This window comes from Pongo abelii, chromosome 3, assembly GCF_028885655.2.
Source record: "Pongo abelii isolate AG06213 chromosome 3, NHGRI_mPonAbe1-v2.0_pri, whole genome shotgun sequence".
NCBI lineage: Eukaryota > Metazoa > Chordata > Mammalia > Primates > Hominidae > Pongo > Pongo abelii.
The window spans coordinates 24,503,315-24,520,716 of record NC_071988.2 but is presented as its reverse complement, the minus strand read 5'-3'; the positions used below and the strand labels follow the sequence as shown (position 1 = coordinate 24,520,716).

Sequence of the window (17,402 nt, the reverse complement as noted above, 5' to 3'; positions counted from 1 at the left end):
GCTAAAGAACCAAATATACAGTTTTATAGGATTTCAATCTACTTAAATAGCCACATGTGGCTAGCGGCTACCACAGTGGACAGTAGAGATCTAAAGACAGAAGACCAAATAATCAAACGGAAGATAAGCTACCCAAGGACAGAGACTTATTTTTTTTTTTCTTTTTTACTTTTAAAATCTAGCACCTAACAGTGCCTGATACTTACAAAAATTTTTTTAAATGTTATTTTAACCTAAGGAGACATTACAAAGTAAAAAAATGTGAACTATCGGTGAGCGACAGGGATAACACAGACTACAAGTTAGCTTTAACAGTTCTGTGAGGAATGTTTCTAGCACAAGGAAAAATGTTTAAGGTGATACATATCCCAATTATACTGATTTGATCTTTACAAATTATATGAATGTATTAAATTATCATGAGTACTCCAAAAATATGTATATTTATTAAATACTAATAAAAATAAATAAATATTTCTGTGGGGAGATGGGTGTATGAATGAAGTAAGACTGGCCATGTGTTGATAACTGCTGAAGCTAGGTGAAAGGTACAACAGGGATCATTATATAGTTCTCTCAAAGTATTTGAATTGTACTAGATTTATTGAAACAGTCTAAGATAATACTCCTATAGTTTTTTTAAAGTGTTAAAATAAAAATGCTTTACTCAATTAACTTACCCACATAGAGCCACCGAAAAAATGCTTTGAAGTTTTTCATACTACTATCTATAACTCTAAAGAGATAAAAACAAAAAAATCAGAAATAAGATTAGTATGTGGGGGATTCATACATCCTGCTCAACTGTCATGAAATATCATAATCCTTACTGTTCTATTTTATCCTATCTGGGTGACATTTAAGTCTTTAGAACAGCAGATATTACAAATCAAACACCTAACTAAAAATAAAATTTCAGAAAAGAAAATACTGATTATAAAAATAAAGCAAATAACTTAGATTCCAACTGGTTACAACAGCCTTGCCACAAACTGTGTAACAGTCTTTCTTATTATTCAGTAAAGCATGAACTCCTTTTCTAACTTTGCAAATAAAAGAAATCAGAAAAAACAGTTTTCAGCATTATTCTCATTTTAAAAGAAAACACTCATTGGTCAGTAAGAAGAAAAAACATCAACTGCAACAGAAAACCATTATTACAAATTTGTGCTATGTTATTACCTCTGATATCAACGGACCATTATTTTTGGAAGCTGATTTTTTATTCTAACAATTGAGATCTCAAAAGTTGAATTTCCCTTGGCTTTAAACAAATGTACCCCCAAAATTAAGTGTTATAAATGGAAGTCATCTTCATTTTGATAAAACTGTTTTTGAATACAGAGATGGGTTATCACTTTTTTAAACAATCTCTTTAAGCTCACATGTATAAGATAATTACTCTAGGCAAAAACCTGTGCTTTTCATTCCCAAATCTCCAAGCCCTTTCCAAGCATTAAGTTTCATAATACCACTGGAGAGGTAGGTCAGTATCATTAACCTTTCGGTACAAAGTAAAACGCTTGGAATAAAACACTGAAACATCTCTTATGTTACTAAGCAATATGATCAAAACCCTCTTGCAGCAATGATAAGAGAAAGAAAAAAAGTTCCTTTGTGCAGTCAATATGTTCAACCCTACTCCAGGCCACTAGACCAACATCAAAATGCTCAATGCCTCAGTTTCTCCATCTGGAACCTGTAATAATTCTACTTACCTGAAAGAACAATAAGTTAAACTACCTTTCATTCATACTGAGAAGTGATCATAGAAAACGTAATATTTTATATCTGCTCTCTGCAAATATGGTGAACCAAAAAATACTTCAAAATACAGGAAAAGCAATGCCATTTCTCCTTGTGTTTTTTTTTGTAGTCTGAGCACACACATCTATAGCCTCAACCTTCTAAAATACCATTAAAATGGCCGTGGATGGAGAGGGGTACATGTGTTAGAAACTCACAAAAACAAAAAGAACAACAGAAAAGAAATTAAATTTCAGTAATGTCAAAAGTGACAGAAGACTGATGCAGCTCAACAGCAAAAGTGACTGATGTGGCTTAAGAGCAGAGGCCCTGTGCCAGGCAGTGCACGGAGAGGGCAGCTGGGAAGGAGCCTCCGCCCTGGAGAAGCCCAGGGACACTCAGACCTTAGCAATGTCAGGTCTAACAGAAGACCTCAGGATGATGTGTGGGGCTGGACACAGGGGGACAAACTGAAAATATAACACAGAGTGGTCAATATGTTGTTTCCTCCAAAACACGAAGAATGCCTAGGGGGCTACTCTCCAGTCAAAAACAAACAAAGGATTCCTCAGAGAAACTGAGTAAAGTGGGAAGAGCTAAGGCACTTCCACATGGGCACCAGTAGCCTGAAGCAAAGCTCCACACACTCTGGCACCTGCTCCCTGCTGCCCCAACCTACACATTCCAAGCAACTTTAAATCGCCTCCTGAATAAACATGAATAAGCAACCAAGCATCTGGTATTTAAAGAAACCTTGCAAGGAGAGACTAAGATAAACAGAAAAGTGACCCATCAAGGGAAGATAATTCAGGGAACAGCAATCTAATTAATATCCTCAGAAAGATGTAAGATGTCACATCCACAAAACAAAAGCAAAGTTTTGAACGAGGATTAAAGAAACAGGAGAACACTTTGAGAAATTAAAAGAAAGGACTGCTATAATAAGAAATTGGAGAGAATGGTTCAGTTTAATGATCCTGTCCTCCAACTGGACCTTAGACATTTACTCCGAAGTTCACACCCCAGACCCTGTCTTCACCAATTGCAACCCTTCTAAGTCTCAATTTCAAGCATCCCACTGACCAAACACCCCCTCCTATCTGTCCAGCCTCTCTCCAGGGCCCCCACCTTCCTCCCACCAGGATGCATCATCTACTGGTTCTACTACCTTTCACCATCTCTCAGCCCCTACATGTCCTCACTTCCTTCCCAAAGTAGTTCAGATTCAAGGGCCATCATTTTAACCTGGTCCTTGCTTTAATTCCCTTGCTCCTCTTGCTTCATTTTACTGATGAAGCCTGGTAAATCTAACTGCTCACCTGCTCTGTGCCCCACTCCTGCAGCAGACCTGCAGCCATGCTAGGCCGGCCTCACTTTCCCACTCCTAGAGCCCTCCTGTTCCATTAGTGCACTCCACCTCCTGCTGGACTAGACAGCTGCTTCACAGCTTTCCTTGTATTCTTAAACCTCCAACACCGCCTCCCTATCCTTATTCTCAGCTGATGACAGATGTCCTGTTAAGATAATAAAAGCACCTTGAAGGGAACATCCCCCAGCTCCCACCTGTTCATACACTGGCCTCTGTGACCCTCCTCTCTCAGCCTTTCCTCCTACAACTGATGAGCTCCTACCTCTGCTTTTCCAACCCTTTCCCTTCTGCACTAGGTCCCAACTCTCTCATACTCTTTAGAGCCTCTCCTCTCTCATCTCAATTTTTTACCTTCTAGATCATTCCATCCATACATAAACATGCTCCAGTTCTTCCCAAGATAAAAAGAAGAAAAAAAAACCAACAATTCTGCTTCCATCTACTGGCCATTCCCTTTACAGCAAAACTCCTCAAGAGGCTATACTTGCTGTCTTCTACTGCATCTGCTCTTATTCTGTATCGTACCAGCTCCCATCACTCCCTAAGGTGGCTCTTATCAAGGTCACCATCCTAATAATATTCTAAGACTCTATTCTATTCTTGGTGTTTCCGTTGCTTGACTTAGCATCTGTCAACCAATCCCTCATTCCTTCTTGTAATGCCTTCTTCGCTCAGCCTGCAGGACGCCTACTCCTCTGGTTGTTCTGTCTCTCCCATTTCCTTTGCTAGTTCTTCATCGTCCCCATTCTTAAATCAGGTCACTCTTGTACTCTGTGCACACTCATTACCTCATCCAGTCCCATGGCTTTAAATAACACCAATGTGCTGATGGCTCCCAAATGCACATTTCCAGCCTGGACCCCTCCCTTGAACGCTAGTCTCACATAACTAACACTGTGCTGGACAGCTCCACCTGCAGATCTAATGGGCATTTCAAATTCCATACATCTAACACACTGACAGGGTGGCCGAAATTAACATCACTGAGAGGGGTGGACGACGGACACTGTGTGTGCTGCTGGATATGACAGCTTGAGAAGGACACACCAATTATGCAGTATTTCTGGCCAGGGATGCATAACCTAAATATAATCATTAAAAAAAATCAGATAACCCTAAAATGAGAAACATAAAAAAAGATACACAGACATACATATACATACATACATGATGTGCTTCTTAAAGAAATGTCAACTTTTATAAAAGACCAAGAAAGTTTAAGAAACTGCTCAAAATTAAAGAGACACAGCAACTAAAACAAATACGTGATCCCGAACTGCATCTTATCATACTGGACATATTGGGATAATTGCTAAAGGGGAATTGAACTGTAGGTTAATATACTGTATTAATGTTAAAATTCCTAAATTTGTTAACTGTACTATGGTTATGTAAGAAAATAATTTTATTCTTAGAAAATACACACTAAAGTATTCCAGGTAAAAGGCGCCTGATATAAACAACATACTCTCACATGTTTCAGAAAAGATAAATTATATGATAAATACAGTATAATATTTTTAAATGATGAATCAAGTAAAGGAGTACTAGCAGAGTTGTCTCTATTATTCTTGTAATTTTTATGTAAAATTACTTCAAAATAGTAAGTCTAAAGAACAATCCAGTATGTCCACACCAAACTCTTGATCTTACTCCTCACTCCTCCCTAAACCTGCCCTCACATTTGTTCCCCCTTTCAGTAAATGTCAATTCTACTCTTTCAAGTACCAAGGCCCTAAACTCATAATTATCTGTGACTCCCTTATTATCACCATCTACAGATAAGCACTGAGAAAATCTTGTGAATTACATTCGCAAAATGTATCCCAATCCTGACCACTTCAGATTCTGACAACCACTTCTCTCTTGGCTTCTGTCCTTGCCTATCTATGAGCTATTCTCAACTCTGAGTAGCAAGAGGGATCTTTCTGAAGCCTAAATCATATCCTCTCCACTACTCCCAAATCCCCAAGGGCTTCTCTTTACATCCAAAGTAAAGGCCAAAGTCCTAACAACTGCCCACAGGCTCTATGCAACCTGGCCATCCTCTATCATCTGTCAATCCACCCCCTACCTTACTCTCATTCAATCCGCTTCAGCTATAGTGCCCTTGTGCCTGCAACATGCCAGGCATGCTCCAAACTCAGGGCCTTCACACTTGCTGCCTCTTCCACCCCCAAACATCAACAGGGCTTGCTCCCTTCCGTCTCCTTCCAACTTCACCTTCTCAGTGAGGCCTCTCTGACTACCTATATAAAGTTGAATCCCCTACCTTATCATGCCCTAGGTCCTTGTTTCTTGCTTGGCTTTTCTCAACATTACTTATCACTGAATTTAAAACATAGTTAAGTGCTCAACAAATGTTTAATGACATTTGACAATAATCAAAAAACTCTCAGAAAATCAAAAAGACAAAGATACAAAAAATATGAGAAAAAGAAAAGACACAGAAATCAATCCACCACAAATTCTAATATCTGACCAAACAGATTTCTAGAACAAAAATCTAGTTTAAAACAAAGAGAAAGCTTGGCATAATGGCATACTCCTGTACTCCTAGCTACTCAGGAGGCTGAGGCAAGAGGATCACTTGAGCCCAGGAGCTCAAGTCCAGCCCGGGCAACATAGAGAGACCCCATCACAAAAATAAATAAATAATAATAAAGTAAATAAAAGAGGGAGGAGGAAATTATTAAAAGAATGATACAAAAGAATTCAGGTTAAAATGGCTTATTATAGCACAATGAATTAAAAGGCCCACACCTAAAAACACTGTTATGAAATTTCAACATATCAAGAATAAAGAGTAATGCTTTCACAGCTTTTTCAAAAGGAAAAAAAAAAAACAACTATAAAGGGCTAAGAATGAGAAGCACCAGACCTTCCATCAGCAACGAAAAGCACAGAATCCTGTGGAACTCTGCTTTTGAAGTTCAATAACCCTCAGGGAATCCTAAACCCAGCTGTCAATTAAGTGTGAGAGTAGGAGAAAAAACACAAAAGGAGATAAAGTTTACCTTCTATGTCTGCTTTTTGAGAAAGTTACTAGAGGATGTTTTCCAGCAAAATGATTAAATAAGCCAAGAAACAAAGGCAATCCTGGCAGTTCTGGGTCTAACCCAGGAGAGTAATGAAGAAAATGCCCGGGTGGTAGCCATGCAGAAGAACTGGACCACAGGCTGAAGCAGAGGGGTGGGAGGCTAAAGAAGGCATCTGGAACAGGGGACTCCAGAAGTACTATACCACCCTTCAGAAGGGAAAGGACGGAAGGATGCAGAAAAGACAGACAATGCAATAGGACAATCAAGCCAAACAGTCTAAGAAAAACAAAACAAACAGAATAATTTCTAAAAATTGACAAAAGAAATGTGGCATAGTCATACAGTTTAGAAATACGGAGGTAACCCATAGAAGAACTAAAAATAAAAGTAGTTAAAGAGTTAAAATGATTCCCTCTGGGGAGAAGACCTGCGGTAAGGATGACCAGGACAGGAAAATACAGCTTTACTTTATAAAATCTCTGTGCTGCTGGCTTGTCGGAACCACATAAAGGCATAATTGTGATGAAAATTTAAAAACTGATTTTAAGAGACTCATAACAGCTTACTAGGTTCTTATTTAGGTCAAAAGTGACATATTCTTAGGTCAGTGATTCCAGGTACTCCCAATACTTACTGAAGAAGTTCATTTGCCTTGAGTATAAAAGAACCCACAGCAGTTATAGCTTCTAAAGGGAAAAAATAAATAAACGTCATTTGTCAAATAAGTAAACTGTGTTTAATGTATTTCACTGAGAAATTAAATCACTACCTTCGATTCCTGCAGCATCTAGTCCAAGAGGTTCATATTTTTGCTTCCATGAAGCCAATCCTTTCAATTCACTCAAATGGTATAATAAAGACTCCGAGCCACTATCCAAACAGAGCAGAAATAAATTAGTATCATGACGATCATCAAGCGACTACCTTGCCTGAATATTTCTAAATTTTCAGAAATAAAAACTGAAAGTAACTTTCATTTTCTTTCCATGAGAAATAATTATTTCTCAAAACTGTTCCTAAAAACTGCAGCAGAACCATCTGGTCAATGTGACTACAGAGATAAACAAATGACAAGATCAAATTTTGTAAGATGATCAAATTGTGTTCCACAGTTAGTCCTGACCCTTTTAAGACAGTCATATAGCCATCTTGTTCACCCAACTACTACACAGTCAATGTTCAATAAATATTTCTTAAGTTCCCACTTTGGGTGAGGTACCATGCTACATACTGGGGACATAACGGTGAACACAATCAAAGGGTCTCATGGCATTGACAGTATAACAGGGAAGACAGTTATGATCACACAGTCATACAGTATACCATTCCAACTACTATAAATGCCTTGAAGGAAACACATGGGGTGCAGGTATAACAGAAGAACCTGAGCTTATCTGGGATTCAGAAAGGCTTTTCTGAAGGAATGAATGAGCTGAGAGCTGAAGAATGCATGTGAAGAACAAGTTGGGACAAGAGGAATATACAAAAGCCCTAGGCGGGAGACAAAATGTCAAGTTGGAGAAACTAAATGGCCACCAGTGTGGGCGAGGCAGAGAGGCAGGTATGCTAAAGGCCACACAAAGGTCTCCATTCTAAGGGAAGGCATTAGAAGTTTTTAAGAGAGAAATATGTTTAGCTCCACTGGGGAAAATACATTCAAAGGACAGTGTGTACTGAAAGAGCCCAACTAGTTCAGAGGGTGCTACAGTGGTCCAAGGGAGGGGTGATGTAGTTAGGGCCAGGGACTCAGCATAAAGGAATATACCAAAATTTAAACCAAACACCACTAGGTGTGGTGGTTCATGCCTGTAATCCCAGCACTTTGGGAGGCCGAGGCAGGTGGATCACTTGCGGTCAGGAGCTTGAGACCAGTCTGGCCAACATGGTGAAACCCCGTCTCTACTAAAAATACAAAAATTAGCCAGGCATAGTGGTTCGCGTCTGTACTTCCAGCTACTTGAGAGGCTGAGGCAGGAGAATCGCTTGAACCCGGGAGGCGGAGGTTGCAGTGAGCCGAGATCATATCACTGCACTCCAGCCTGGGCAAGACTCCATCTCGAAAAAACAAAAACCAAAAACCAAACAAAATAAATCAAACACTCAGCATCCACTTGTAAACTGCTTCAATGAAGTAGCTATGGATAGAAAAAGCATGAGATTTGAAAATCTAGGATGAAGTGTTGGCTCCAACACTTAGTAACTTTGGGCCAGCCATATAACCGATTCTGAACTTCTGTATCCTCTTGTGTAAAATCACCAACACCTTGCCAAGATATTAAATAAATATGCAATATTCTTGGTAAACTGTAAAATGTTAATCTCACTGCTCAAAAAAGGGATATATGCCTTATTTCAAAATATACTTCATGCTTAGCTGATTAAGAAAAAACCCCAGATAGAGTCTAGCCTGGTGAAAAGATGTTGGAAAATTACTTCATAAAGCAGAATTATTATTGACTCTTTCAATCTTGGGTATAGGAAGATTCTTCTCAAATGCCATGCAACAATTTTAGCTAGAAAAGGCTTAAAAAGAGAATGCCAGATGAAGAGAAGGCGGCAGAAAGAAGGCCAATGTCAGGTATGTGTGGATACAACACCAAAAAATTCTACGTCACCTTCATACCTCTGTAAGTGACTTATGACCAATTTTTGTATACTGGAGTATGATGACTCTATAGACTGGCCAAGCTTTTTCAAGCCCTAATTAAAAAAGGAAAATATATTTAGCATACAATCAGGATATTATATGCCACTCGAAAAAAAAATTAAGAATGTGTTCATAGCCATTTGAATACATAGATACATTAACTGCACCTTTACTGTTAACTGATTCATCAAGAGAGTCTGAAGTTCAGCACTACAATGAAAAACAAAGTATTTTTTGTCACTTCTCTATTGGAAATCTGAATGCATCACTTACAACTTTTAAATTTCGAAGCACAAACAAGAAACAAAATAAAGAAATAGCCCAACAAAAAATTCTACGCATGTAACATCACATATACCCCATAAATATGTAACACATTATGTATCAATTAAAATATTATGTATCAATTAAAAAATCACATACTATGACTATAAACTACTTTTCAAATAAATAATTACTGTTAAAAAAGAAGCAAAAACAGGAGCACCTAATCTGAGTTTATTACCTTGCTTTCCCCCATAATAGCAAGTGCATGAACTCATCTTGCACTGATGTGGTTGTGTTCTTTTCCTAGAAAAAAGTGAAAAAAAAAATTGTGATATATGTATTTCTTAAATTATAAGCATATTTATTCAAAATTATAGGAGCATGACTCCGTTTCCTTGCCTTAGACTTCCATCAAATCCATAAAGTGATCATCTGAACATCAGTGACTAGAAGATAGCCAATCAGCTGTTGTAACACCCGACCCTATTGCCAAAGCCCCGCCAGCTCCACTTCACAATCCTGTCCCCACTTAAGTTGTACCAATGGGAAAAGAGCCCTTTTTGCAAATCTGAGGAAGCAGTTTGAAGTTAGATGAAGCCATTTGAAAGAAATCATGATCTTAGCCTTTTATGAAACAAACTGATTTTTCTCATGTACCTCAAGGTAAAGACATACATCATGCATTCTTTAACTCTCTACATAGGAAACTTCAGCTGCTTTACCTGCACAAACTTGGTGAGACGAGAATCCATCTGCATTAGTATTTCTTCCCATGCTTCACACATACATGTTAGTGACAAATTTATATACTATTAGCAAAAAAGAAAAATGGAAATGGTAAAAAATATTTAAACCAACTTGCTATCTAAATAATATGTGCTTATGATCAAGTGTCTCAAATAAATCTAGAATTTACTTTCAATCACTGTTTTATTTTTATTATTTATTTATCGAGACAGAGTCTTGCTCTGTCATCCAGGCTGGAGTGCAGTGACGCCATCTTGGCTCACTGCAACCTCTACCTCCCAGGTTCAAGCAATTCTCCTGCCTCAGCCTCCCAAGTAGCTGGTATCATATGCGCGCGTCACCATGCCCAGCTAATTTTTGTATTTTTAGTAGAGACGGGGCTTTACCATGTTGGCCAGGCTGGTGTTGGACTCCAGGCCTCAAGTGATCCACCTGCCTCAGCCTCCCAAAGTGCTGGGATCATAGGTGTGTGCTACTGTGCCCAGCCTCAATCACTCTTTTAACTCAGTTAAGATGGAGAAAAAGACTACAGCTTGGTCATCACTTAACTATGAAACATTCCATTGATTCTTAGAATTTCATAATAAAACATTCTTAAATTAGGTTTTTATCTGGTGAAACAAATATCTCCAAGCTTTTTATATAAGATATGTCTTATCTACACTAACTGTCAAAATACTGGTTTGGTAAACTATTCAATTTTCAAATAGGATCCTTAAAAAGATACTGATCTCTAGAAATCTTTAATATCAAATAAATTAATGACTGTGGTAGAATGAAAAACAAGGCCACAATTTTTTGTAGCCCCTCCAGTCAGATGCAGTCAATTTCTTCAGCCCTTGAGTCTCGCTTTGACTAACAGAATGCAGCAGAAATAACACTGTTGACTCCAGGGCCTGAAAAGTCTTTGTACACTTCCACTTGCACCCTCGATGCCCTGTTACCACCGCCATGTGGACAAGCCTGTGCTGGCTTGCTGGAGTATGAAGGATGTGGAGTAGAGACAAGGAATCACAGCCAAGGGACACATATCAGCTGGCATGACGAAGTCTAGTCAAGATCAGCTGAACCTTCCCCAGGTCACCCAAACATCTTGGCTAAGCTCAGCCTAAATCACCAACCTACAGAATTGGGAGGTAATTTGGGGTGGGTTTATGATGAACAAATGTAAACTCATGTGAAGACTGTTTTTCCCACAATACTTTATAATGTAAATGGTATTTTATTTATGGGAGTATTTTAAAAGATTTAAACTCTTGGAGGTGGAAAATAGCGTGCAGTGGAAGTAGGTTCTCAATTAAATGTCCTTTTCCCGCTTTAATGGACCTTATAAGATTATCAGACTAGACACCTCTACTTCAGATAGCTTTACAAAACAAAATTTTGAAGTTTTTTATTTACAGAACTTTAGAAGCCGATAATAAATATTCACATAAAACAAGCTCTAAATAAATACCTGTAACAGAGCTGAAATATGAGTAAACTTTCTGGCCATCCGAGTTACTTCAGGTAAGAAAGAATACAACAGATTGGTTTCAAGCTGTAAAATCAAAAGAGTAAAGTGAGTCATCATCAGATGCACTTGCTGCAAAGTCTGTAATTTAAAGAGTGTAGGAATTTAAAGAGTGTATGTCAGAATTGTGCCCTCTTTGAGCAGAATGGTTTGGAAACTAACAGCACATAGTCTTAGGATTTCCTAACCTACACATAACCATACACAAATCACTCTCTCTGGGTCATCAACCCCTTCTGTGTAGATAGAATAAATGTAATATAACCTATTTTGAAACAGTATTACAAAGAAATGTTTAAATCACAAATATATGTAAAAACTTAAAGGAAGTATAAGGAATTAAAGACTACTGATAAATATTGGGAAAATATCTATCAATGGTATATGAATTGTATCTCAATAAATTTGTCATTAAAAATGATCTGTTACCAACTTCACAATAGTAGTGAATCATTTTATTATAACCCGAATGCAATCCTGGTGATCATAGTTTCACATAACCTTAAGATGATGAGCAAATATGAACAACCATTACCATAGTAAACAGTAAGCCAAGAGTTCTCTGATGCTCGGAATACAAAGAGAATGTTGGAAGGCATCACACACATTGCATCTTGCGTCTTTTTTGTTCTACTTTTGTTTGAGAGTTCACACATACTTAAGTGGCTGGGATATTTAAGATGAAAATTTTCGATTTCTTGGCAAGGCTATGATCTAAATACTCTATGGGAGCCCAGTTAGCTTCCTTAATCTATAATGCAGACAGCACGCAATAAAGCATTTTCCCAATATTAAGCGATCATTTTACACAAGATGCAATGTGCTAGTTAAGAGCACAGATTATGGAACCAGATTGTCTAGCATCACTTTCCCATCCTGTGACATCAAGCAAGTTCTGAAGTATTTGTGTGTCCATGTACTTACCTATAAAATGGGGATAATAACAGTATCTGCCTATTACGATGCTGTGAAGATTCAAATCAATTGTTCTGAAGCATTCAGTATATGGCACATATTAAACAATCAATAAATATTAACCTTCATTATTGTCAGGGACAGAGTCCTAAGCAAACACTTGGTACAAAGTCAAACTGGAATAGCAACAAATTAATATGGTCATTAATAGACCATCAAAACACTTTTTATGAAAACTGTATTGGAGCATGGGGAGAATAATATGGTATTCACTATAATAACACTCAATATATTAGGATGTAGAAATTCCAAGTCGATTTTTTTGCATTATTTTAATGATCATTACAATACAGTGAGATGTGGATAAAAACCTATATAAAACCTGTTAAATACATATTTACTCTCTACTGTTATCAAGTTCCAATACTCACCTGAAAGTATGAAACTTCTGAAGCACCATTGGTAGAGACTTCTGTGACCACTGATAATGATTTCAAATCACTTGATAAACATAATGCAAGACAAGTACCAGCAATCTGTAGAAGAGTCAAACCCCTTAGTATATTTAGTATCACTGCTAGGTTGAATCTGATTATCATGCAGAAAGCAAAAACTCAGAGCTTTAAAAAGCAGAAACATGTATTCCCAGCTCCAGCCACACACATGTAGCAGATGAAGGTAGGTGTCTGCCTGCATGGACCTTTCTAGTTACAAGTCCACAAATAACCTGGTTCCCTCACCCCTACCCAAGTCTCAAATCAAGTGCTGCAGAACCAACATATTCCACAGAGCCTACAATATTTTCTACCCCTTTTGGGAGTGGTAAGAGTCAGATGAAAAAGCTATGGAGAAGACTGAGACGTAGCAACTATAGTACAGTCAGTACTGGACTTAAGAATGCTTCTGAAGATTTACATTCCTATCACAAATTGAAGCTCTTTTACATCTCACACTAGAAAAACATTAAATCGTAATCAAGTGTATCATACTAATCTTTCTGTTAAAGAAAAAAAAAACTTGACTAATTCCACAAATAGCTCCCAATCTTTATAGACATATCACAATTATTTTATCTTAGTAAGAAAATTATTCTCTGAACATTTAAGAATAATTCCAAAAACCAAAACTGAAAAAAAACCTAGTGTTTTATTCTTTTTCCATAAGTACCTAGTATATTCTAAGAGAAATAATTTAGAAAGAGAAAATGTTAAAGAAATCTTACCCCTGTGACTCGAGCAATTTTAAACATTCCATAAGCATAAAGCTCAATAAATCCAGAGCTTCCTCCAAGGACAAGAATATTAAGCCTAATTAAAAATAATGCAACAAGCTGAGAACCAATCAACAACACAGATGATTGCATTCTTAAAGTGAGATATAAATTATTACTGCTTTCATATCATCTACATGCTAAAGCTCCCCTGCAGAGGGAAGTGAAACATCAAATCCACTAACACTCAATACTCAATCACATCAGGCTTATTCCTTTTTTCAAAGAACATAAATTTCCTCTAGCCTAAAAAAAATCAGCTTACAGTAAAATAAGAATACATTATTTTAATAACAACTATATTTATACACTCTCAATAACAAAACAATCCTTTTACCAACTAATACAAAGTGCCATCAGTTTTATCATGGTTATGATGCTAAATATATTAAATGGGCTTAAAAAACATGAATACTTAAAATTTTAGAAACTCTAGTACTTATATCCTTTTACTTATTAAAATAAACATATGTACATCATATTATTATTAAAACTTGATAAAACGAAAGGCCACACAATAAAAACAATAATAGATATTAAGGTCTATATGTTGTTTGAAGGTATTAATGTCAACGATAAGGCCAGGTGCGGTGGCTCATGCCTGTAAGCCCAACACTTTGGGAGGCCAAGGCAGGTGGATCATCTGAGGTCGGGATTCTGAGACCAGCCTGGCCAACATGGTGAAACCGCATCTCTACTAAAAATACAAAAATTAGGCCAGGCGCAGTGGCTCATGCCTGTAATCCCAGTACTTTTGGAGGCCAAGGCAGGTGGATCACGAGGTCAAGAGATCAAGACCATCCTGGCCAACATGGTGAAACCCCATCCCTACTAAAAATACAAAAATTAGAAAGGCCTGGTGGTGGGCGCCTGTAGTCCCAGCTACTCTACTCGGGACGCTGAGGCAGAAGAATCACTTGAACCAGGAAGGCAGAGGTTGCAGTGAGCCAAGACTGCGCCACTGCACTCCAGCCTGGCAACAGAGCGAGACTCCGTCTCAAAAAAAAAAAGCAAAAAACAAAAATTAGCTGGGTGTGGTGTCACGTGCCTGTAGTCCCAGCTACTCGGAGGCTGAGACACGAGAATCGCTTGTGCCCAGGAAGTAGAGGTTGTAGTGAGCCAATATCGCGCCACTGCACTCCAGCCTGGGTGACAGAGACTCTATCTCAAAAAGAAAACAAAAACAAAAAACAATGAAATAAAATGGCAAATAAAGGATTTGCTCTTAAAGCTTCTGAAAACTGCCTCAAACATGAAATAACTTTAAGAAATTAGACTTATTTATCTGTAAGATTTACCTGACGTCTCCCAAGAGCTTAATAATTTCATCAGAATTCTCTTCACTAAAATATAAAAATAAATTGGGTCATCTTTCAATTCTGTCTTCCAAATAATAACAGATTATCTTACTTGAAAACAAGAAAAGGAGTATCTTACCTAAATATTTTTGAGGTGCTGCTATAGCTAGAAGGAAACAGAGATTAAGGTAAAAAATACTCTTAGTAAAAATACATATTTTAAAATGCGTGAGAAAATTGTCATAGTGTTAAAAGCAGAAGAAAGAGAAATCTGCAAGATTAATTTCAAAGAAACCAGTGATACATACTTTTTTGGCAGTGTAGGTAGTTTAGGTAAGAGAAGATTTGATTCATCCTCAGCATTATAAAATGATGTGAGAACACTAAAAAGGAAAAAATAAAAGCATTATAAAAACAACAAAGATTTTACTTCTCTTACCATTAAAAATGCTAATTTTTAAAAAAGATACCCAGTTTTACAACATTATCAAGTAAACAGATGCCACAAATACTATACAGTTGTAGTCAGTTTAACAGTCCCAAATGAGAAATTGAAAAGTAGGAATTTCTTTATTATTTTAGGGGAAAAAAAAATCAGCCTGCACACGTTACATTTAAAGAAACGACATTAATAAACACTTTTCTTAGCATATGAAATGCATTCATACGTACTCAGATACTGAAAATTTATTATTTCTTAACCCTCATTTAAGAACTCACACTACACATATGACTACTAAGAGTAATTTTAAAGAACACTGCAATTACACTATCTTTTATTTATAAGACAGGGTCTCACCCAGGCCAGAGTGCAGTGGTGTGATCATGGTTCACTGCAGCCTTCACCTTCTGAGCTAAAGCCATTATCCTGCCCCAGCCTCCTGAGTAGCTGGGACTACAGGTGCAAGCCACCACACTCAGCTAATATTTTTTATTTTTTTGTAGAGATGGGGGTCTCACTATGTTGCCCAGACTGGTCTGAAATTCCTGGTCTCAGGCAATCCTCCTGCCTCAGCCTCCCAAAGTGCTAGGATTATAGGCATGAACCACTATGCATGGCTTACTGTGTGATTTAATTATTGGTTCTATGACATATACAATTGTGGATTTGACAATCCAACAGGTATTTGAGACTACACCATGCCTTTTGAAACAGTCTTATTTACCCCCTTTTCCTTCTCAATTCTAACTCTAAATAAGGTTGGAAATAAATGAGTGAGCAAGTAAAAAAGTGGTGATTTAGCAAGTATTTTTTCCTACTTTAACAAAAAGGAGCTGTCTTGAGAGACCCTGGAATCTCCACATAACATTTCTAAACTGTTAGTAGAAAGTATGTTGGGAATATACATAGCAGATAACTGGGCTGGAATAGGAATTACATGATATGCTCTGACCCTCTAACATTCTACAAATTCACATAACGATTTGTAATCCTTCATTATCTGATAATGGATTTATCACTCTGGTTTATCTACAGTGAATTTCAAACCCCAGGTCAAACCCTTGTCATCCAATTCTTTCAGGCTTCCCTTAGGAAAGCTAGCAATTAATATTCAGGATTTACAAATTCATTTGATATTAACTTAGTATAACTTAATTAGAAACGAAAAGTTAATGGAAAGAAAATTATCATATTTCCCTAAAAAAGAAAAACAATTTTTGTTTTCAGTATTAGCCAAACCCACTGATTCCTCCAGCCTTCTTCACTGCAACCCTGGTGTATTACTTGACTATATACACCAAGGCAGAATTATTTTTATGAAACAAGGAAACTATCGGGACCATGGACAAAGAAAAAACCTGTCCAGCATTAGAACAGAATGCTCAACTTAGCACTTTTCATACTCTAAGAATACTTACTGAGACACACAAAAAAAGTTCCAGATGATATAAATCATGAAATGGAAATTAATATATGTATTAGTTAATAAAACTTTAAAATTATTGATTGGCAAATTGAGGTTGTTTTCCATTTCACCATTTATCTTGTCTGGAGCTTTGTTTTTTGTGCCTCAGTAACTATTTTTGGAGTATGAAATTACTAGAAAGAGGAGAAAACTCTTAGCTATTCAGGTTTACTGCTTCAACAAGAAAATATAGGCATATCTCCTTCAATTGTGCTTCCCTTCATCCTGCTTCCCAGATACTGCATTTTTCACAAATTAAAAGTCTGTGGCAACCCTGTGTCAAGCAAGTCTATCAGCCAAGCAAGTCTATTAGAGTCCTTTTTCCAGCAGCCATGTGCTCACATTGTACTTCTGTGTCACATTTTGAAATATTTACAATATTTGCAATATTGCAATTTTTTTCATTATTGTAGTATTTGTTATGGTGATTTGAGGTCAGTAATCTTTGATGTTACTATTGTAATTGTTTTGGGGGTGCCACAAACCATGGCCATATAAAATAGTGAGCTTCGGCTGGGTGTGGTGGCTCACGCCTGTAATCCCAGAGCTTTGGGAGGCCGAGGAGGGCAAATCACTTGAGAGGAGTTCAAGACCAGCCTGGCCAACACGGTGAAACCCTGTCTCTACTAAAAATATAAAAATTAGCTGGGCATGGTGGCACACACCTGTAATTCCAGTTACT

At 37.3% G+C, this 17,402-nt stretch overlaps 1 protein-coding gene across 3 annotated transcripts in view; it reads right to left on the bottom strand.

Annotated features, from left to right (window-relative positions):
• ANAPC4 (anaphase promoting complex subunit 4) overlaps positions 1-17,402 on the bottom strand; it is a 41,989-nt gene that overhangs the window by 15,322 nt on the left and 9,265 nt on the right. For all 3 annotated transcript variants that reach the window (XM_024245542.3, XM_054553224.2, NM_001132202.2), the window contains 13 exon segments: positions 15,122-15,196; positions 14,953-14,979; positions 14,814-14,858; positions 13,468-13,552; positions 12,677-12,781; positions 11,274-11,357; positions 9,793-9,879; positions 9,309-9,373; positions 8,971-9,013; positions 8,780-8,856; positions 6,926-7,026; positions 6,791-6,842; positions 681-736 (listed from right to left, as the gene is read on the bottom strand). In XM_024245542.3, coding sequence (XP_024101310.1) covers positions 681-736; positions 6,791-6,842; positions 6,926-7,026; positions 8,780-8,856; positions 8,971-9,013; positions 9,309-9,373; positions 9,793-9,879; positions 11,274-11,357; positions 12,677-12,781; positions 13,468-13,552; positions 14,814-14,858; positions 14,953-14,979; positions 15,122-15,196 — 902 coding nt within the window.